We start from the raw sequence: 23254 nt of genomic DNA, 5'->3' as shown, positions 1-23254 counted from the left end.
TCTAAGTAAAGAGAAGAACATTAGTAGTCAGATTCTTTGATTGAATAAGCTTTAATGTGTTTGTAATGAATGAAGGTGTAACAGTGATGTTTGAATCCCTTCATCCAGACTCTCAGTCCTGATGGTTTCAGGGCTTGCAAGAACAAAATGTGCAGTTATATTAAAGGTGACATATCATGCAAAATCGACATTTCAATTGTTCTCTACCTGAAATATGTGTCCCTGGCATGTCTACAAACCCCCCGAGAATGAAAAAAATCCATTCTGCCCCTGTTCTGATTTCTACACCTTTCTGTAAATGTGTGTGAAACGAGCCGTTTCAGTTTTCAGTGTTTTTCATACGTCATAACGTCATCCGGTCTGTAACAGAAGTCAGAGCTCGGAGCTTGTTCAGCCCATAGACTGTATGAAATACAACTCAACCCCTCCTCCATTTTTCATTACCTGCACACATGTGTGCTAACAAGGAGCTTAGGAGGGAGGCATGCTAGTTGTAGGCTGTCTTAATAAACACAAAGGTCGGTTTTACTCCCCACGTCTGCAGAATTGAAGATCTAGTGGATGATTTTTATTTATCATGGAAAAGTGCTAGTGCTAGTTAGCATAGCCACATAGCTACATGTTTGTCGCTGTGTACCAAGACAAACGTCGACATACTGATAAATAAAAGAACAAGAAACACTAAATCTGTGACCAATCCTTCAGAAAGGTCCTGCTGCAGGCGCCTCTCCGTCAGGATCAGATTCTGGATCAGATTCAGAGGGTTGAAGTAACGCGGGTCTGTGAGCAGCCGTGTATATTCAGCCAACATGTAAACATTAGATCAACGTGCTGGACAGCCGAGGCACATCCACTTCCTGAGGGGGCGTGGTCAGAGAGCTCATTCTCATTTAAAGGCACAGACACAGAAAACAGCCTGTTCTGAGCAGGGCTGAAAAAGAGGGGTTTACAGGCATGTCAAAAATCTGATTTCAAAGTGTTTTTTTGAGCAATAAACTTTAAAGACATGTTTTGGGGACCTCTTAGACCAATATATATTGATGAAAAAGAGCAGAATATGTCACCTTTAAAGAGCTGGACTTCACAGAGACTCTGAAGTATGAGTCCATGATGGAAAACACATCAGTGATGTTATTGTGGAGGTTATCAGCGCAGAGTGGTGACTGCTCACAGCTGGTCTGCAGGCACAGTGGGTCCAATGTTTTCTTTGTCTATATGGAGTAAAATATTTCAAACTGTTTTACACTAACTCAGCTTCATGTCACTTTATAAGTTTTTATACTACTCAGTTTGTTTTTGAGATTTTTACAATGTGAATACTTTGCTGTTGTGTTTAATAAAGAAGATTTTCTTTCAGAGTTTGTGGTTTATTTTTATTTTTTGGTGAACATATTTAATAAACTTCATCTTTCTATATGTTACAAAGCACTAACCTCTGATGATAACCCAGTGGTTCCCAAACTTTTTCTGTGGGCCCCCCTTTGTGGGTGAAAATATGTATCCTGCAGTTCCTCCAGAGTCCACTAGAGTGTCTCGTGCAGTTACTCCAGAGTCCACAAGAGCAGGGGTGTCAAACTCATTTCAGTTCAGGGGCCACATACAGCCCAAGTTGATCTGAAGTGGGCCGGACCAGTAAAATCAGAACATAATAACCTATCGAGAAGGACAACTCTGAATTTTTCCCTTTGTTTTAGTGCAAAAAAGTACATTCTGAAAATGTTTACATTTAATGAACTATCTTTCTACAAAAACAGCTGTTGTATTTTTCGCCATGATGAGTCTCATAGTGGGGCCCGAATATGATATTCTTCGACCCCTGAAACCTGCTGCAAACACACCAAACACACAGGTTTCCCATTCACCTGACACACAGAGTGTAATGTTTACAGTAAAAGAAAAGATAGATTATAATAATGAACAAGGTAAAGTTGACTATTTTGGACCCCCCCAGCTCCAGCATGAACAGTTTGCTTGCTGGACAGTGTTGTATGCAGGGGTCCAAAAAGTCTGAATTTCTGCCGATTATGCAAACTCCAAATATTCTTTTTCCTCACTTTGAAAAAAAAAGTTTGACACCCCTGCACTAGAGTGTTTCGTGCAGTTACTCCAGAGTCCACTAGAGTGTGTCTCCTGCAGTTCCATCAGAGTCCACTAGAGTATGTCTCCTGCAGTGAGTCAGACTCATGTTAAAATGTTACAGCAGAAATAAACATGTTTACAGCCTGATTAAGGGTCAGCCAATGAATGCTCCTATACTCTGATTTTATGTTTTACTATTAATAACCAGAAGTTCACTGCTGGTCTCAGCAGATGTGTGTCTAACATGAGTCTGGTCCTGCTCAAGGTTTCGGTAAGGTACAGTCTAGACCTGCTCTGTTTGTAAAAGCGTCTTGAGATAACGTGTGTTGCGATTTTGGCGCTATGATGAAATAGGGAAAGTAGAGGACATGTGTGTGTGTGTGTGTGTGTGTGTGTGTGTGTGTGTGTGTGTGCGCGCGCGTCTGTTTTAATGTATGACTGAAGCCTAAAGACACCAATCAGAGCTGAGGTTTTAAATATTGGACTGAGAGAGAGAGAGAGAGAGAGAGAGAGAGAGAGAGAGAGAGAGGAGGATGAAGAGAGAGAGAAAGCGAGAGAGAGAGAGAGAGAGGAGGATGAAGAGAGAGAGAGAGAGAGAGAGAGGAGGATGAAGAGAGAGAGAGAGAGGAGAGGAGGATGAAGAGAGAGAGGAGGATGAAGAGAGAGAGAGAGAGAGAGAAGGAGGATGAAGAGAGAGAGAGAGAGAGAGAGGAGGATGAAGAGAGAGAGAGAGAGAGAGAGAGAGAGAGAGAGAGAGGAGGATGAAGAGAGAGAGAGAGAGAGAGAGGGGAGGATGAAGTTGGAGAAGGATCCCCGGGACAGGAGGATACTTCACATACTGGACTCCGCGGGTAAACTCTACTCACAGTTCAGTGAGAGGAGGGACTCTGCTGTGGGGACAGTCCCTCACCAGTCCGGATCATGCCGGTCCGACGGGGCCATGTGGCTCCGCAGAACACTTTCCTGGACACCATCATTCGCAAGTTCGAGGGGCAGAGTGAGTACTGGAGCCTGTGTGTGGGTCTGACTGTGTGATCTGAGCAGGTCTAGGTGTCAGCTGTCTCATGCTGTTTGAGATGTTGGGGAGGTGGACTCTGGCTGTTTAAACACATTTACAAACAGGTAGATAGTTAAAGTTAATAACCGAAACTAATACAGAATGTTCTTTTTAAAGTTTCACTTTCTTCATATCACAAATATTAAGTAATAATAATAATAATAATAATAATAATAATAATAATAATACATGTTTCTTCTATTCATTAAAGATGTAATATTTAGTCATAAATAGCCTAATAATGTATTTTATATGTGTATTTATCATGGCAGGTTCAGATGTCAGAAAAACAAACAATCCCAGGAATGAATAATCAAAAACTCTTGATTTGTTTTTCTGTGAAACTTGACCTTCAACATAAAAAAACCTTAAAAATAAGAACTAAATCTGAAGGCTTGTTTCTTCAAACATTTTAACATTTCAGAGCAAAGCTTCACTCTGACAGGTGTCACCGCTCCTGATCTAAACACTGTTAAACCAGCTGTGTCCATTGTTACAGGTGTAAGCTGCTTCAGATAAAACAAGGGCCATCTGTGCTGACATGTTCACAACATACACAGATGCACCAGAGACATGATCTGAGTCATTAAACGCCTCACACAGGTGATCTGAGTCATTAAACACCTCACACAGGTGATCTGAGTCATTGAACGTCTCACACAGGTGATTAGAGTCATTGAACGCCTCACAGAGGTGATCAGAGTCATTGAACGCCTCACACAGGTGATCAAAGTCATTGAACGCATCAAACAGGCGATCAGAGTCATTGAACGCCTCACAGAGGTGATCAGAGTTATTGAACGCCTCACACAGGTGATCAAAGTCATTGAACGCATCAAACAGGCGATCTGAGTCATTGAACGCGTCACACAGGTGATCAGAGTCACTGAACGCCTCACACAGGTGATCAGAGTCACTGAACGCCTCACACAGGTGATCAGAGTCACTGAACGCCTCACACAGGTGATCAGAGTCATTGAACATATCACACAGGTGATCAGAGTAATTGAAAACAGGCGATAAGAGTCATTGAATGCATCACACAGGTGATCTGAGTCATTGAATGCATCAAACAGGCGATCGGAGTCATTGAACGCATCACACAGGTGATCAGAGTCATTGAAAGCAGGCGATCAGAGTCCTTGAATGCATCACACAGGTTATCTGATTCATTGAACGCATCACACTTGTGATCTTAGTCATTGAATGCATCACACAGGTGACCAGAGTCATTGAAAGCAGGCGATCAGAGTCATGGAATGCATCACACAGGTGATCTGAGTCATTGAATGCACCAATCAGGCGACCAGAGTCATTTGAAAGCCTCACACAGGTGATCAGAGTCATTGAACGCCTCACTCAGTTGATCAGAGTCAATAATCGCCTCATTCAGTTGATCAGAGTCATTGAAAGCATTACACAGGTGATCTGAGTCATTGAACGCCTCACTGGGTTGATCAGAGTCATTGAAAGCATCACAAAGGTAATCAGCTGTATATTTTGTTGGCCTGTTTTTGTTTTGATTGATTGTTCATGTTGCTAACCGTGTTGAGTAAAAATGGAGTGTGTGAGTTGTGCCCTGCAGGCGTGGTGGGAGGCGTTTGTATAAGAGCTGGCTATTGACTTTTACCCAGCTGTTCTGCCCTCCAGTGAGGCAGTTCCTTGTTTGCACCATGTTTTGGTTTAGTTACTTCCTTTTTTTTAGTTTAGTTGCTGTTTATTTGAGTTGTTAATCTGCTGAGTTCATATTTGTAAATGAATGTATTTTGTTATTTTAGTAAAACCGTACGTCTCCTTGTTTTTTGTCATGGCTTTGAGCTGGGTCGTGACAAAATGGGGGCTTGTCCGGGATCTGTTTCACCTTTTTGCATCAGTAAGTCGTTCATTCATTCTGTTTGTGAGTGAGCTGGGAAAGTTGTGAATGAAATGGTGTCACTACGGAGAGGCGTGGGAATCTGGCCACTGTGATTGCTTTGTTTGAAATGTTTGGCACGTAGCATGGAGAGGTACGGTTGTTTAAAGGTTAATTTGTTTCATAATTAAAAACAATCAGTTTGAAAAGTTGTATTTGGCGTAGCTGCTTTGTTTCTAAGTAAGTTTGTTGTTTTTGAACACCCTGATAAGCTTAGCCGGCAGGCAAGCAGGACTTGTCACTTAGATTTTTTTTTTTTTTTTTTTAGTTGGCAAATCCTGAGGAAGGAGCACTCCAGGCTCGGAGTATTACAATCAGCTGCATCCAGGTTGTATTTCGGGTCTGGTGGTGTTTTGAGCTCAGCAGGCCATGGAAGACATTAATTTGAGGCTTAAGTTAGATCTGTGGGTAGGCAGTCAGGGTTTGGGGTGTCTCAAATTTTTCCCATTTGTCAATCAGATTATCATCTTTCTCTTTCAACCACGTTTGAACCTGTCAGTGAGATCACTGCAGACCTCAGTCCTGTGTTCTGATTGAGATAAAGGTTAATGTAAAAGTTTGCTTCATGTTTCATCTGTTGAAGCCTCCATATCGACCGGGCTGAAGGAACACTTCAGTAGGAAGAACTTGGAGACAGTAGAGTTTCATGTTTCTATCAACTCAAACTTCAGAGTTTCAAATAATCTAAAGTTTGGCTGGATCAAAATGTTACACCTGATACACCATTCAGAGTTTCTTCAACACGTCCGTCTTTTATTTCCCTCCACAGATCGTAAGTTCATCATCGCCAACGCTCAGGTGGAAAACTGCGCCATCATCTTCTGTAACGACGGCTTCTGTGGGATGTGCGGGTACAGCCGGGCGGAGGTGATGCAGAAGCCGTGTACCTGCAGCTTCCTGTACGGACCTCACACCAAGAGACCGGCGGTTGCTCAGATGGCCAAAGCTCTGCTGGGTTCCGAGGAGAGGAAGGTGGAGATCTCCCTTTACACTAAAGATGGTACAGTCCTTCTTTTCTTCTTTACACATGCAGACATCATCTGTGGCACGGGGCATTTACTTCATGAACCAGGCATCAATCAGACCATAATAGAGCATGTGATGAATCTGATTAACTGTTGTAATTCTGTGATTAGTGGGGATTCAAGATGTAAGCGTTTGACAGCCTCAGTTGTAACAGACAGAGCAGCTAGAAGTCACCTCCCTGTTGATCCACACCCGTGTTTTAAACACAGGCTCTGTGACAGTGCTGCCGGTACTAGATTAGAAGTCCTTTTTATTCTGTTCTTAAAGAAAGTACTCAGTGTGATCTCTAGGGGGCTTTGTGTCACTGCTGCCAGAGTGAATTTGAATTGTATCTACCATCCATTAGATTGTATGATAATCCCCATTCAAACGGCTCCTGAGCTTTGGTGATACCACACACTGGTCAGCTGGGGTACCCTGTAACATGTAGGAAAAAACCTAACGTGTTCATTTGATGACGGTGTTGCTATGGTTCAGATCTGTTCAGACTACAGCTCATAAAAAGTCTTGGTTTAGACAGCCCCTGTACGGGTGAGCATGGAGATCAACTCAGACCCAGTTTAAGGACAAATCAAGAAATGAAGCCTCGGTAAATTCATGACAGGGTCTGTGTTCCTGAAGAAAGAAGTCACAGAGAACCTCTGATTCAGACCTGAACTACCCAGAGCCAGAGGGCCGGGAACGCTTGGCCCCTCTGAGTTGTCAGCCAGGTGAAGTCAGCTCTGGGGCGCACTGTTAACCAGTTAAACATCACACTTCCTGGGCGGCCACATCCCATGATCTCACTCCCTCTGCCTGCTCGAGATATCTCAACCATAAATCTAAACAAGCATTCAGCTGTTCACTCTGTTCACAGCTGTTTTCAACACGCAGTGCAAACATGTGGTCATCTCTTACATCTCAATGGAAAATACATCCTCATCTGGTAACACTGATTCTACCTGGAACCATTCATTCACTTTTTACAAACATAGCCCCATGCCTCAACTACCCATATCAATCAATCAATCAATCAATCAATCAATCAATCAATCAATCAATCAATCAATCAATCTTTATTTGTATAGCGCCAAATCACAACAAACGTTATCTCAATACCGCTTAAAACATTAAACATTTTTATTTATTATTATTATTATTATTATTATTATTATTATTATTATTATTATTATTATTAAGAATAATATGGTAGTTGTTTTTTTTCATTAATATTAACATTGTAGTTATTTTATTTTTGTATTAATATCAATATTGTAGTTATCTTATTTTTTATTAATATTAACATTGTAGTTACTATTATTTTTAATTCATATTAACATTGTAGTTATTATTATTTTATTTTCATATTAATATTGTAGTTTTTTTGGGGGGTTTATTATGATGAAGATCATTATTAATATATTTACAGTCTATATAATTATTTATATTAAGAATGTTGTAGTATTGTTAAGTTTTCTTTTACTTTTTCATTTTTTATAATATATTTGTTTATTTCCTTTTTTATTATTTATTTCAGTTAACATTTTACGAACACTTGTATATAAAATTCCTTTCGTTTGTATTATATACCTTACACTATGAGAAAAGAAAAATGAATTTTGACTTTAAAAGTACTAATGAACAACTTGTGAATAACTGTCAGTATTATTATTATACTTATGAGTACAATGATGATTATTATTATTATTATTATTACGTTTGTCATTTTCAATTCTTTGTGCAAACAAAATCTCAATCTCCTCCCATAACTTTGAACATTGTTGCTATCATCAATCAATCAATCAATCTTTATTTGTATAGCGCCAAACCACAACAAACATTATCTCAAGACGCTTTTACAAACAGAGCAGGTCTAGACCACTCTATGTCAAATTATGAACAGAGACCCAACACCAAGACAGGATAAGACTCAGTCTGACCCCACCTTAATCCACCATGAGCATTGCACCTCGCAGTATTTAGCTAGTTACAGTGGAGAGGACAAACTTCCTTTAACAGGCAGAAACCTCGAGCAGAACCAGACTCATGTTAGACAGACATCTGCCTCGACAGAGTTGGGTCTGGAAAGAGGGATAGAGGAGAATAAGAGAGAGAGGGAGCGGTGATAGTGATGAGACCAGTAGTAGTAGCGGTTTTGCTGCTGGAGTCCAGCACGTCCGTATCAGCTGGAGTCTGGACTGTCCAGAGCATCACTCCTCTTATGGTTCGTTATGGTTATTTCCTGACTCTGAGCTTGAGCCGGAGACTCACGTTTTGACCTCAGTGTCAGATTCAGATTCAGATTCAGACAACTTTATTGATCCCAAGAAGGGCAATTCAATTATAGCTTACCATACAACATTTAACATTTACAACACATCCATTATATAAACATGCTACAAGTTAATATAAAAAGGGATAAAAGATTTGGAGTAATGATTAGTTCTCCTCAAGGGTGCATAAAAATGGCGAGCTGAAGGCATCAGAACGAACTCGGTAGGAAGAACATGTAATGGCTGGCCGATAATGGTTTTAGCTTTCTTCACCACCTGATTCTCCCAGAGGGAACACAAGTCTCTTTGTTTGATTCCCGTGATCTTGGAGCAAACCTTTACAATGCTCTGAATAAAAGCACAATAAAAGTTACTGAAAATCCTCTTACTGACATTAAAAGAGTTCAGCTCTCTCAGGAACAGACTGGTCATCAGCTGTCATCTCAAATCAAACTCATATATGTCAGATTATCAGCCCATTATGGATCAAGACCACAAATACCAGCTCTGACATAATAATCCAGTGAGGACAGCTTTCACTTGGTGTCAGTCTTGCAGGAGAATTAAACCAGTCTTTTTAAAACAGTCCTGATTTTGTTCTGAGATAAAAGATGTAGTTTCAAAGTACAGATCAGTTGGAAAGGGGTAAGAAGAGTTCTTATACAGTGTTTCATACCTGACCATCACATTAAGAAGATAGAAAATAGCTCTAAATGTTTCTTCACAGACAGAAGAACAAAGAGACGCTGCAGTGCAGGTGAGGAGGCAGTATGGATATGATGAAGGATCATAATAATGATCAAATGACTGATTAAATTTAGACATCAAACCACTACAAAGTGGGTCAGCGTCTAAAATAGTCCGACCTTCCTGAGAGCAGCTTCCTTATACAGAGAGCAGACTGCACAGGGGTCCTCAGAGTACTGAAAATGAGCTCAACAGTAAGCAGTCCTCACCTATGAGGGGGGGTCTCGGGTTTAACACTCTCACGTCATCACACACTGACCGCTCTGTCAAGGGGAGAAATTCAGGGTTTCCAAACATCAGACAATGTGCGGACTGAGGAGCCCCGGGTTAACCCGATGAGTTCACCCGTGTACCCCTTTTCTGCCCAGTCAGCTCCAGGACCGGTTCAGTGTCTAAACTGGAACCAGTTCTTTGTGTTTCAATCATACACTGTATAAATAATGGACGTAGTCTCCGTGACATCACCCATCTGTTCCTGAACACTGTTTTGAGGCCAATCGGCGGCTGCAGCCAAATTGGATGTGTTGAACTCAATCAAACTTAGTGTGAGGTAAAGAGGCGGGGTTTGAGCCTCCGAGCAAACAGCAATTTGTTCCTGCCTGTCAGTCAATCAGTCATGTCCTTATTGGGTAAAACTTGTAATCTTAATATCTTCTGAACTGTCACGTTATGATAAAATTTCCCCCCCGTACAGTGTGTGCCGAGAGAGAAATGAGCTACGTAGACCCAAGACGTTTTTTGAACCAGGCTGTAAACATGTTTATTTCTGCTGTAAAGATCGTCTCTTTATGTGGTATCAGGTGTTTCTGCAGCCAGCCTCAAGTGGACGTTCGATGAATTGCAGTTTATAACACTTTTGCATGGGCTTCATATTTTGAGACCAGAGGGGTATACTTCGAATACTGATGACAGTTATTGATTATCTTTCCTGACATCATACTTAAACAGAGTCTGAAGTCAGATTATTCAGATTGAATTGTTTTACTGCATTAAATCTAAAACTGCGCGTGCTTATCACTTTGAATCATGTTCTCATTTTTATATGAGAATAAAAACAGTTATCATAGTCAGATATATCTAATGATCAATAAACAGAGTTATTATAGTCAGATATATCTAATGATGAATAAACAGAGTTATTACAGTCAGATATATCTAATGATGAATAAACAGAGTTATTACAGTCAGATATATCTAATGATCAATAAACAGAGTTATTATAGTCAGATATATCTAATGATTAATAAACAGAGTTATTACAGTCAGATATATCTAATGATGAATAAACAGAGTTATTACAGTCAGATATATCTAATGATCAATAAACAGAGTTATTATAGTCAGATATATCTAATGATTAATAAACAGAGTTATTATAGTCAGATATATGTAATGATCTATAAACAGAGTTATTACAGTCAGATATATCTAATGATCAATAAACAGAGTTATTACAGTCAGATATATCTAATGATGAATAAACAGAGTTATTATAGTCAGATATATCTAATGATCAATAAACAGAGTTATTATAGTCAGATATATCTAATGATCAATAAACAGAGTTATTATAGTCAGATAAATCTGCACTAATGATGAGAAATAAGACGTCATTCGTTCATTCACTGTGTTTTTGTCTTATCTCTCAGTTCTTCCTTCATGTTTCAAACTCAGCTGTGTTGAAGTTAATCTTTATTATGTGTTTAACTTCTTCATATTTTTCTAATATCAGTGCAGTGTTTGAAAAACATGTGGATGTGCTGACGGCAGACTGTCCGTGTCTGTGATTGGTCACATGTTGCCGTCTCTGGCCCGTTCATGTGAACATGCTCAGGGTAATTCTGGATTGACTCATCATGTTGATAACCAGCTTTGTGTGACAGTTTGGCACGATCTCCTTTGTCAGGTTCAGTGAAGCCGGATCAGGAGAAGATATCTAGGATATGCTGAACTCGCTTCGTAGTATACCCCTCGGAGGTTGCTGCTTGGTTTCAATACCAGGGAACTGGATCTCAGCCAGATCTCAGCTGGTTCTAGAATGGCATCAACACCTTGCTGGTCTACAGGAAAGGCTGTCGTATGTCCGGGGATAGAGGTGGGGTTATCATGTCCAAAACTAAACCACTCAAAACCTATAAAACTGAAAAACACCAACCCTCAGTGCTACTGCGCCCTGTCTCTTTGTTGTGGTCTGTGAGATTCTTATTATAAACCCTTCTGGTCCTCAGAGTGACCGTACCGTGTTCTCTTGGGTGATGCCCATGCTTGGTTGAATCATGGGCAGTAATGTTAGATGAAATAGTATTCTCTGTATGGGAGGATGTATCAGGCAGCTGTGTAAGGAAGTCCGTCCCCAGGCTCCTGCAGTATTGTTGGATCCTCCAGATGGATCCCAGAAAGATGTGCAATAGACGGACTGACAAATGTCACAGCGCTTCAACTGGCTCTTTAAAGGCAGACCAGCAGCAGCTCTACTCTGAGCTCCCTGAGACACCTGAGCTCCTTACCCTGTCTCTTGGAGTCTACTTGTTTTTATTTTGTCTGTTTATATCGACAATGTCAATCTATCGCTCAAAATCCAAGACGGACACTCCAGTTAAACCCTGCATCACTGCTAACTCTCCGCCTGTGTCTCGCTCCCCAACACCCTCAGGTTATTCAGTTCCTACACTTGGGGCAGAAAGTCATCCCTAATGGGCGATAATTCAATAACGATAGTTATCTCGATATAATTTTTCTCAATATAAATATGACAAATGTTTGATAAAGATTCAATATATTTAAACCTATAATTACACCCCCCAACCACTGGAAAGGGAGGTGCTAATGAGCCTTAAATGCTAGTTGCCACCCAACATTAGACAGAAGAAGAAGACTGCATTGAACAGCCAATCATGTCGCAGGGTGAGAGGTAGGCGGAACTTAAAGATGTTTGCAGCAGAATGTAAACACAGCTGAAACAAGCGACAGTGACTCTGAAGAAAACTCAAAACCTAGCAGCTCACAGCAGAGTCGTTAGTCTGACACTGAGTCGACTCTGTGTTAACTATTAACTTCATACACTTCATTAAATCTACTTTCAGGGTGTGGGGAAAGGAAGAGCACAGAGACAACTCCTGCTGTGAACACGTTTAATGTCCACCGTGACCGTAGGACAACTGAACACTGAATAACCCTGATGCATTCACTGCACTGTGGGAAACAACATCACTCTGTCTGTAACCCTTAGTAATCTTAAAGGGGAGAGCACAACTCAAAACAATACTCTGTAAACTGATACACAGAATACAGTCTGATATATCCATCCATCCATCTTCTTCCGCTTATCCGGGTCCGGGTCGCTGGGGCAGCAGTCTCAGCAGGGAAGCCCAGACACTCCTCTCCCCGGCCACTTCCACCAGCTCTTCTGGGAGGATACCGAGGCGCTCCCAGGCCAGCTGAGAGACATAGTCTCGCCAGCGTGTCCTGGGCCTTCCCCGTGGCCTCCTCCCAGTCGGACATGCCCGAAACACCTCCCCAGGGAGACGCCCGGGAGGCATCCTAACCAGATGCCCGAACCACCTCATCTGGCTCCTCTCGATCCGGAGGAGCAGCGGCTCTACTTTGAGCCTCTCCCGGATGTCTGATATATCTTTGTTGTAAATTTAAATCAAATTATGGAAATAACCTCAATCTGAGAAAAATAAGAATCTACAAACTAAAACTTCACAAAAATCTCATCTTCCATTAAAGACCTGCTTCCTGTTAACACCGTCAGAAATGATGGATTCAAGAAGTTCATCAGAAAACTAAATCCAGATACAAACTAACAAACTGTCTTCAACTTTCACTCAGGAGCAAAAATCTGACTTAACATTCAAATGAAATCATGATTTGATATTTATCCTGATAATTATGCATATCGACTGATATGAAATATTTTATTGTGATAACATCTTTTTCAATATCGCCCAGCACTTCCATATGGCAATGGGAATTGCGCCATTTTTCAGCAGAGTAACATGTTATTAAACTTGTAGATGCTCACCCTAATCACCTTTACCTTCACCTGTGAACTAGCCCAGTTGTTTCAGGAGATCACAGTCTGATGTGACCATCAGGAAGACATCATCACATAGAGCAGAGTTAAGATTACTGTCCTTCAGATCCTGTCCATTAACATCACAAACTAAATGTGACTCAGTGGGTGTTTCACTAGCAGTGTCCTGAGAACCTTTATAAGCACCTTCCTGAAATATAAACACAGCTGTTCCTCTGGTTATTTAAGGACCAGACGTCCTGTAACAGTGCGTACCTCAGCAGTACAGACCAAATGGCTCCCTGGTGGACAGGTGTTCACATTCTTCAAAGTGCACAAACAATGAGCCGATCCAAACCATCCTGTCAGGGTAATGAACTGGTCTTTTATTCACCACCAGAACTGAAAGTAGGCCAATGACATATGGAGAAGCATAAAAGGAATTGCACCACACAACCAGTCCAGAAGGTGGGGCTGAGAGAAAGACGAAGGCCTTACAATAAAGATGATCCCATACGAGGCGACAGACAGGTCAGCAACCCTCATCAAGTCATCAATCAGGTCCTCATTTTTCTCAGCGTCAAAGGAAAGGTACAGTCCCCTCCAAAAGTATTGGAGCAGTGAGGCCAATTCCCTTATTTTTGCTGTAGAATGAAACATTTTGGTTTGACACCAAAAGATGAACATGAGACAAGAGATCAACATTTCAGCTTTTATTTCCTGGTATTTACATCTGGATCTGATACACAACTTAGAAGATAGCATTATTTGTAAAGGAACACCACATTTTTAGGTGAGCAAAACTATTGGAACAGATACACTTAAAATAAATTCAAGTGAATAAGACTTCATATTTTGTTGCAAATCATTTGCTTGCAATAACTGCATCAAGCCTGTGACCCATTGACATCACCAAACTTTTACATTCTTCTTTTGTGATGCTTTTCCAGGCTTTCACTGCAGCCTCTTTCAGTTGTTGTTTGTTTTGGGGGTTACTATCTTCAGTCTCCTCTTTAGCAGATAAAATGCATGCTCTATAGGGTTTAAGTCTGGAGATTGACTTGGCTAGTCTAAAAGCTTCCTCTTCTTGCCCCTGATGAACTCCTTTGTTGTTTTTGCTGTGTGTTTGGGGTCATTATCTTGCTGCATGAAGAAAGATCTCCAAACCAGTTTGGTTGCATATTTCTTTAAATTGGCAGACAAGATGTTTCTGTAGACTGCCGAGTTCATTTTGCTGCTGCCATCATGTGTTACATCATTAATGAAGGTCAATAATCCCGTCCCAGAAGAAGCCATGCAAGCCCAAGCCATGACATTTCACAGATGAGCTTTTATGTTTGGGATCATGAGCAGATCCTTCCTTTCTCCAAACTTTAGCCTTTCCATCACTTTGGTAAAGGTTCATCTTTGTCTCATCAGTCCATAAAACTTTGTCCCAGAATTGTTGAGGCTCATCTCTTTTGCCAATGAGTGGTTTGCATCTTCTAGTGTGGCCTCTGTATTTTTGTTCATGAATAATTAATCTTCATTGATGATGTAACACATGATGGCAGCAGCAAAATGACCTTGGCAGTCTAAAGAAACATTTTGTCTGCCAATTTAAAGAAAAATGCAACCAAACTGATAGAGAGATCCTTCATCATGCAGCAAGATAATGACCCCAAACACACTGCAAAAACAACAAAGGAGTTCATCAGGGGCAAGAAGAGGAAGCTTTTAGACTGGCCAAGTCAATCTCCAGACTTAAACCCTATAGAACATGCATTTTACCTGCTAAAGAGGAGACTGAAGGGAGTAAACCCCCAAAACAAACAACAACTAAAAGAGGCTGCGATGAAAGCCTGGAAAAGCATCACAAAAGAAGAATGTAAAAGTTTGGTGATGTCAATGGGTCACAGGCTTGATGCAGTTATTGCAAGCAAAGGATTTGCAACAAAATATGAAGTCTTATTCACTTTAATGTATTTTAAGTGTATCTGTTCCAATAGTTTTGCTCACCTAAAAATGTGGTGATCCTTTACAAATAATGTCATCTTCTAAGTTGTGTATCAGATCCAGATGTAAATACCTGGAAATAAAAGCTGAAAAGTTGATCTCCTGTCTCATGTTCATCTTTTGGTGTCAAACCCAAATGTTTCAGTCTACAGCAAAAATAAGGGAATTGGCCTCACTGTTCCAATACTTTTGGAGGGGACTGTATTTGTCCTGAGAGAATAGTGATAATAACATCCTGATGGTTTTATTCAGTTGGACATGAAAGGATAGATTACTGCTAATCTAGTGGACCCTGAATTAAGGACCAGTGAATGAAAAAGTGGGTCTTCAGACAGAACATCACTCTCTCTCAGTTTGTAACTTTATATTCGTCCCCTCAGTGTCTCTGCTGAATATTGGAAAGTCGACATTACAGTTTAATCTGTGATCTGACACGAGCTCCTGAAGTCCACCTCTGTTATTGTGTTTTATTTTGTACTTTACTTGGATCAGCAGTTTGTGGATTTATTACTTTTGCCTGCAGACGAGGAGTTCAGAGGGTAACCGGCTCTGACAGACCGAGGACGTGGCAGAGCTGAAGGATTTCTGACACAGCACTTATTTTTTGTTCATTATTAGTTTTTGTCTTCAGAGCCTCAGACCAGCTGAACCTCTGAAACGTTCCCATTTACCAGAATGAAATTAAACCCTTTGGGAGACTGTGGTCTGAGGTTATCACTGAGGATTCTGCTGATATTTCAGAATGAACGGAGAAAGATTAACACTTATCAATAAGCCCCATTTACACAGACCTCATCAGCTGGAGAAGAAAAGAACTGTATAAAAGTTACAGAATGAGTGCAAAACTATACAAACTGAAGCTTAACAGATTTAAAAACGCTTAGAGAAATATCAAAGGTCCTCCTCCTGCACTTAAATCTAACCATCAATTTAAATCAGAGCCGAACCTGAACAGGCGGTTAGTTGAGAGGCAGAGAGCCAATAAGTGAACTGCTGCTGAGCAGGTTGTATCAAATGTTGCATCACTTCAGGGATAACACACTGTGATGTAGCGTGACATACAGAATGTGATACAACATAACTGAACATTATCAATCAATCAATCAAGCTTTATTTATATAGCACCTTTCATACAAATCAAATGCAACCCAAAGTGCTTTACAGAGACTGAAAACTGAAAACAAGAAAGAAGCAGAAAGAAGCAGAAAGTGAGGACAGACAGGGACAGACAGTGGATGAAGGAATGGAAAGAAAACAGTGTGGAGGCAGAAGTGTTGATAACGCAGATCAACAGCAGAGAGACACAGAAAAGGAGGCTGAGGGAAAAAGTGAAGCAGACTCACAGGGACAAGAGAGGGAGACTGAGGGAGACAAAGATGGAAGAGAGATGACAGAAGAGGGGAGAGTCTGTCTACATGAATTGGATCCTGCCAGGTACAAAAATAAAAAGCTCAATGATGAGAAGTACAGCCTTCTGAACAACAAGTGGATTTATCAAAGCCACAGTTACCCCCAAAGGAAGTTTGGTCAGAGGCTGTTACGATACAGCAACAAATGGGAGGATAAATGTCCATGGTTGAGGTATTCAGTGTCAGAATATAGTGCATTTTGTGCCATCTGTACCAAATTTTGACCTCTGTATTTGAGCATTACAGTAGTCTAACCTGCTGGTAATAAAAGCGTGCATTAGTCTCTCTGTGTGCTCAGAGAGAGAAACTGCCTCACTCCAGAAATGTTCTTTAAAAGATAAAAAGATATGTTCAGGCAGGTTCAGCGGTCACCACAGGTGGACCCTGATGGAGCAGAAAGTGGCTGAGCAGCCTGAACTCATGATTATTGTGGTTATTTGGGGACTTAAAGCCTGCTGTGATACTCTGATTCTGCAATGATTGGTGTAAAGTGATGCAGTTTAACACACACACCTGCTCCCCCCCCCCCATCATCCTCTACCTCAGCTTACACATCAGTTTAAGGCTGGACTATAACATCTGGCCTTGCATATAGATGTCACAGACGCATGATGGTGGCACCAAGTTGTCCCACCCCTGAGACCTTAGACAAGGGTATTAAGTATTCCAAAACACAGGACGAGATGTAAACCATCCTCTAAGTGCTGGCACCTACCAAGAGAGTATGGTTGAAGTGGCTTGGGACACATGGTCAGTAGTATACCTCAGGGTCATTAGATGTTTCGGCCGTTTACAACTGTACACCCTCACTTGAGGAAGGCCCTACGAGCATTGCTCATATGCTTCATCCACTGAGTCCTCCCAGGGTATGGTGAGTTCAATGATGAAGACCTTCTTCAGTGAAGGGGACCAGAATGTGTCGGCCAACATCCACTAGCATCTTCCAGTCACAGGCTACTTGAAGTTGGTCATGCTCCAGTGGTGTGTGGCTGCTCCTGGATGCTTTCACTCCCTCCCTCTGCAGATCACTGACACACTGAGATCATTCCCCTCTGCTGCCTCTGTAAGTGCAGTTAGAGGATCAAACCTGACCAACACACACACACACACACACACACAAGCACACACACACAGTGGTCTCTGGGGTCACAGTTGACTCCTCACATACTGAAGATGAAGAACTAGAGTTACAGATCAGGGATCATCACACGTGGAGACTGACTGATGGAGATGGTTCATTGGTTTCCACACATGCTTCTCTTGGTGTCACGAGACGGTGCAAATCTGAACCCCAGAGCAGAGTTCAGTCAGGAACCAGCACCACCCTGTCTTTCCTCAGTGTTACACATTTCTGCCTTTTCCATCACACCTTTATTTCATGTGAAGAGGGCATGAATCGTTATAACACACAGGAACTGACATGGAAACTGAGCATGAATGTAACCCCAGCTCAGAGATCAGGGCGGTCTGGATCCCACTGTGGGCGTCCACTTCGGATCATGTCTAATTAATCTGCAGGGGTCAGGCTCCACCAGCATGTGGGGATTTTTTGAGGTGGTTAATCAATACTTCCTCATTCCCTCATGTTAATAATAGCTGCTTTTAATGTCTGAGATTACCCACGGGTCATACTTGGACTGTCCTCTGGCAGACGTGTCTTTGGGTTTCTGAGTGTTTCTGATTTAAAATCATTCCTTTGTTCTTCTGCGGATATCTTGCCATCTTCTTTTTCTTTCATCAGCAGATCTTCGGTTTTTTCTCACAGCATTCACCTTTTCACAGATGGCCTCCCAAATCGTGTTTCTTCTGTCAACACTGAGATGTTTCTGCTGGAGTTCACCGATGTGTTTATTTGCCTCCTCCACCAAGACCTCCAACTCCATGTTTTCAAACTTCATTTATTGTTTACGGCCACTCTGCTCTCTCAAACTCTCCATGGTGACAGCCGGTAGCACACGCCAAATCCTCATTAAAATAGGGAGGTCCGCACCACTTTGGCAACTGTTATCAATTGCTCACACAATCATAGTAGATCACTGCAACACGCCCACTTATAGCAGGTGCAAAATTATTATTTGCACACGCAATTTAGCGCTCGTTATTTGGGATCTTAGTAGATCAGGCCCTCAGTGTTTAGAGTATGACCCTCTCTGTACAAGAAGGTCACTGCGAGCGCTGTGAACATAATCCGTAGGCTCCTATAAGGCCAAGACACTGATGTGTAATAAGCTGTCCCCATAGATATCACATGCTAATTTCATGCTAATAAGGAGCGCTAATTAAATAAAGAGCTCAATTCTTATTTACCCTACACATGAATGTTCTGATAAACCACGTCCTACAAAAGACGGATAGATGATGGAAGTCACTGTGAGATAGAGGACACACTTCTGAAGAAGACACAGGGTCTATGAAGATAGAAGTTCACTCTTATGTTTCAAAGTACAGTGTGTAGAATTTAGAGGTACATTGTGTAGTATTTAAAGATACAGTGTGTAGTATTTAAAGTTACATTGTGTAGTATTTAAAGGTACAGTGTGTAGTATTTAAAGGTACAGTGTGTAGTATTTAAAGGTACAGTGTCTAGTATTTAAAGTTACAGTGTGTAGTATTTAAAGATACAGTGTCTAGTATTTAAAGTTACAGTGTGTAGTATTTAAAGGTACAGTGTGTAGTATTTAAAGATACAGTGTGTAGTATTTAAAGATACAGTGTGTAGTATTTAAAGGTACAGTGTGTAGTATTTAAAGGTACAGTGTGTTGGACTTAAAGGTACAGTGTGTCGTATTTAAAGGTACAGTGAGTTATGCTTAAAGGTACAGTCTGTCGTATTTAAAGGTACAGTGTGTTGTGCATAAAGGTACAGTGTGTCGTATTCAAAGGTACAGTGTGTAGTATTTGAAGGTACAGTGTGTTCTAATTAAAGGTACAGTGTGTACAATTTAAAGATACAGTGTGTATTATTTAAAGTACAGTGTGTAGTATTTGAAGGTACAGTGTGTTCTAATTAAAGGTACAGTGTGTACTATTTAAAGATACAGTGTGTATTATTTAAAGGTACAGTGTGTAGTATTTGAAGGTACAGTGTGTCGTAATTAAAGGTACAGTGTGTCGTATTTAAAGGTACAGTGTGTCGTATTTAAAGTTACAGTGTGTAGTATTTTAAGATACAGTGTGCAGTATTCAAAGGTACAGTATGTACTATTTAAAGGTACAGTGTGTACTATTTAAAGATACAGTGTGTAATATTTAAAGGTACAGTGTGTAGTATTTAAAGATACAGTGTGTAATATTTAAAGGTACAGTGTGTAGTATTTAAAGATACAGTGTGTAGTATTTAAAGGTACAGTGTGTTGGACTTAAAGGTACAGTATGTTGTGTTTAAAGGTACAGTGTGTTGGACTTAAAGGTACAGTGTGTAGTATTTAAAGGTACAGTGTGTCGTAATTAAAGTTACAGTGTGTAGTATTTAAAGGTACAGTGTGTAGTATTTAAGGATACAGTGTGTTATTCTTAAGGGTGCAGTGTGTTGTACAGTATTTAAAGTTTATCTTTTAATACAAATCATTAAATACAGAGGGGGTTATGAATTCTGCTCTCATCTGAAGGAACACCATCTTACATGATGTTTGCTCTGAGGATTGAGAGACAAAGAGGAAAGAAGGAAGGAAACAGTAGGAATAACAGAAAGGAAGAGAGTGGGATGTCTGTGTGTGTGTGTGTGTGTGTGTGTGTGTGTGTGTGTGTGTGTGTGTGTGTGTGTGTGTGTGGATTATCTGTTTCCACTCTTCTCATTAATCTCTAATCCGTTAGTTAATCATTTCTCTCAGCTGATACAGTTCTTCTACTCTAATGAAAAAACTGTGATCCTATTTCCCCTACTGTCCCCAAAGAGCTGCAGAGACCTTCACTGTGACCTCACACACACACACACACACACACACACACACACACACACACACACACACACACACACACACACACACACACACACACACACACACACACACACACAGATAGAGTCCTGAGACATGGTCTGAACTGTAAAATAACCAGTTTTTGAACAGTGTTTTTTCATAGTTATAGATTTTCATATTTATTGATGCTTAATGACACATTAAATTTGATATTCTATATGAATTTTAAATCTTCATTTTAGGAGTGACCCCAAATAGTCGAATATTCGACGATTCGTTGTAACGAGCCTTAGTCGACTGCCAATCTCATAGTTGAATATTTGCATATGAAACGTGGATCATTCCATTCAAACCATGGGGGTGCTCAGTTTACATTATTTTCCTGTTTCTCGTAAAAATAGTGTCTCATTTAGCCTATTTTAGAGGGACCTGTGGAGCAGACGTACCTCAGCTGGCCTTTAAATCTTTCTACGTTCATGGTAGCTCAAAATGTCAGGAAATAAAACTTCAGTTGATCCTAAAAACTAGTGATGAAGATGAGGAGCAGCTTCATGAAGAGGGCTGTGAGATCAAGGATTACCGGACCACACAAAAACTGTACGGGGTCAAAAGAACGAGGAGGGATACCCAAAGCTGTCCGAAGCCTCAAAAACAATCCACAGCATCCCATCCACCTCCACACCATCAGAGAGGATATTCTCAAAGACAGGATTTACAGTCAACAAAGACAGGAGCGCACTTCTGCCCGTACACACGATGGTTTTCCTCACGTACAATTTGAAAAGACTCAAGCGGACAAAGACGAGATGAAAGACTGTTTTAAATGGTTCCGTTAGGAGATTTAAAAACCCTTTAGCTGGTTCAGGTTTGATTTTGAACATTATAAACATGTTTAGCCTTAAGTTGGACAAACTACCCTCCACAGTGCTGCTCTCCTCTGTGTGAACACTGTTCAAACATCTCCTGATGTTTGATTAGCAACTTGTGAAGTGACCATGTAACCGGATCTAAAGAGATGTGACATTTCTCAAATAAATGAAAGAAAGAAACACTTTAATTTCCTGGTTCATTCAATCCCCCAGAACAGCATGTGTCCATCTGTTTGTGTTGAGTCTCAGTTTCACTGTAAACAGTGCGTTCCACCGAGGTTTCACTCTGACTTACTGTTCATCTGTTAGTGTTGAGGCTTTTGAGCCTCCTAGCCAATAGCTGCAGTGTTCCCGCCTGTCAATCAAGTCAGCTGTGCCTCTCATTGGAAGACTTGTAATCTCAATATCTTCAAAATTGCCACGTTAGAAAAAAATTCACCCCCCGTACAGTGTGTGCCGATAGAGAAGTGAGCTATCCAGACTACTCTCGTCTTTTGAAACAGGCTGTAAACATGTTTATATCTCCTGTCAAGATTGGCTTCTTTGAATGGGTGTGTATTCGACTTCAGGTACTTCCAGGGCCAGCCTCAAGCGGATCCTCGATGAACTGCAGGTTTTAGCACTTACGCATTGGACTCATATTTTTAGACAGGAGGTTGCCGCTTGATCCGTCCTCAAGAAACTCCTGTGGTTGTTAGAGAAGTGAACACCAGAACTAATGAGATCCGTAGTTGACTGAAGCTATTCTTAGCAGTGTTTTTTTTTAGCATAGCTTTCTGTCCTTCAGAAGGTATTTCTCAATGAAGTTGTGCTGGTTTTATTTACATGCTCATAAAGTTATATTTTGGTACAGCAGGCATGAGTACATGGTCCTCAGAGACAGATAGCTTCAGTTGCGTTTACTGTGACATGATCTAATGAAAACGTAAATACAGAGTCTGTGATGTCTTTAAACACAAGCGTTATAGTCCTTTATGTTTGATCTGTCAGTGATCCTCAGCCTGTGTCTGATCCTGTACCTGTAAGAACTCATCATATGTTCCTGTTCATCTCACCTGTACCAGTTTGCCCCTCCCCCGACCTGCTTTAAATCCAGACAGAGAGCTTTCATTTCAGTGTGACGGCAGCTCTTCATCGTAATCAGCATTAATCCACATACAGTCCCAGTGTGCCTCACGTAGTCTTCCAGTTTAGATCATAACTCTGATTAAAGTCACTATCATTTCAAAAGGGTCAGAACAGGTCAGGCTTTAGTCTCAATATCAGTGTGTGTGTGTGTGTGTGTGTGTGTGTGTGTGTGTGTGTGTGTGTGTGTGTGTGTGTGTGTGTGTGTGTGTGTTCTATAGCAGATGGTCCACTAGTTCTGTCATTTTGATATTATCGTTAAGGCAAAATAAGTTAGCTTGTAGCTGCGCTAATCTAGTCTGGCTGTCATGACCCCTTCTATCCTTTAGTAACTACACACACACACACAGCCACACACACACACACACACACACACACACACACACACCTGCTGCACACATTTTGACATATGTTTTAATCTCTCCTCACAGACCAGCTCCTCTAGTGGTGTGTGAGGTTAGATTACAGTTCTTATGAGAGGAGTGTGTTGGCTTTTAATCTCTGTAACAGATTTAACACAGGCTGATTCCAGCAGCAGCACAGAGTGTATCCTCTCTGCTGTCACCACCTAGAGGACACATCCAGAATTACATGAATCTACTCCTTTATCCCAAATAAAACTGGTCAGACCTAACCTTGCTTTGCGTGTGTGTGTGCTTGTGTGTGTGTCTGTGTGAGCAGGAGTGTGCTTCCACTGTGCGATCGACGTGGTTCCTGTGAAGAATGAAGATGGCCTCGTCATCATGTTCATCCTGAACTTTGAGCTCCCCACAGACCCCCGACCCTCCAACAGCTCCCCCTCCAGAGAGCTGAACCGAGTGCTGAGGATCCCCTGGCTCACCCTGGGT

General features: G+C 41.1%; 2 protein-coding genes across 2 annotated transcripts in view; both read left to right on the top strand.

Annotated features, from left to right (window-relative positions):
* The window catches only part of LOC117826269 (choline transporter-like protein 5-A), a 76071-nt gene extending 74716 nt beyond the window's left edge, over positions 1–1355 (top strand). The window contains exon 22 of the mRNA XM_034702210.1: positions 1–1355. This exon is cut by the window's left edge and continues 373 nt beyond it. The gene's annotated coding sequence lies outside the window, so the exon portion shown is untranslated.
* Positions 1356–2869: 1514 nt separating this feature from the next.
* Positions 2870–23254, top strand: part of LOC117826592 (potassium voltage-gated channel subfamily H member 6-like) — a 54386-nt gene continuing 34001 nt past the window's right edge. Inside the window, exons 1-3 of the mRNA XM_034702761.1 lie at positions 2870–3076; positions 5818–6048; positions 23088–23252. Of these exons, the coding sequence (XP_034558652.1) occupies positions 3001–3076; positions 5818–6048; positions 23088–23252 (472 nt within the window). The 5' untranslated portion in view covers positions 2870–3000. The remainder of the gene's footprint in view (positions 3077–5817; positions 6049–23087; positions 23253–23254) is intronic.

This window comes from Notolabrus celidotus, chromosome 15 (genome assembly GCF_009762535.1).
Source record: "Notolabrus celidotus isolate fNotCel1 chromosome 15, fNotCel1.pri, whole genome shotgun sequence".
NCBI lineage: Eukaryota > Metazoa > Chordata > Actinopteri > Labriformes > Labridae > Notolabrus > Notolabrus celidotus.
This window is presented reverse-complemented; position numbering and strand designations above follow the sequence as displayed.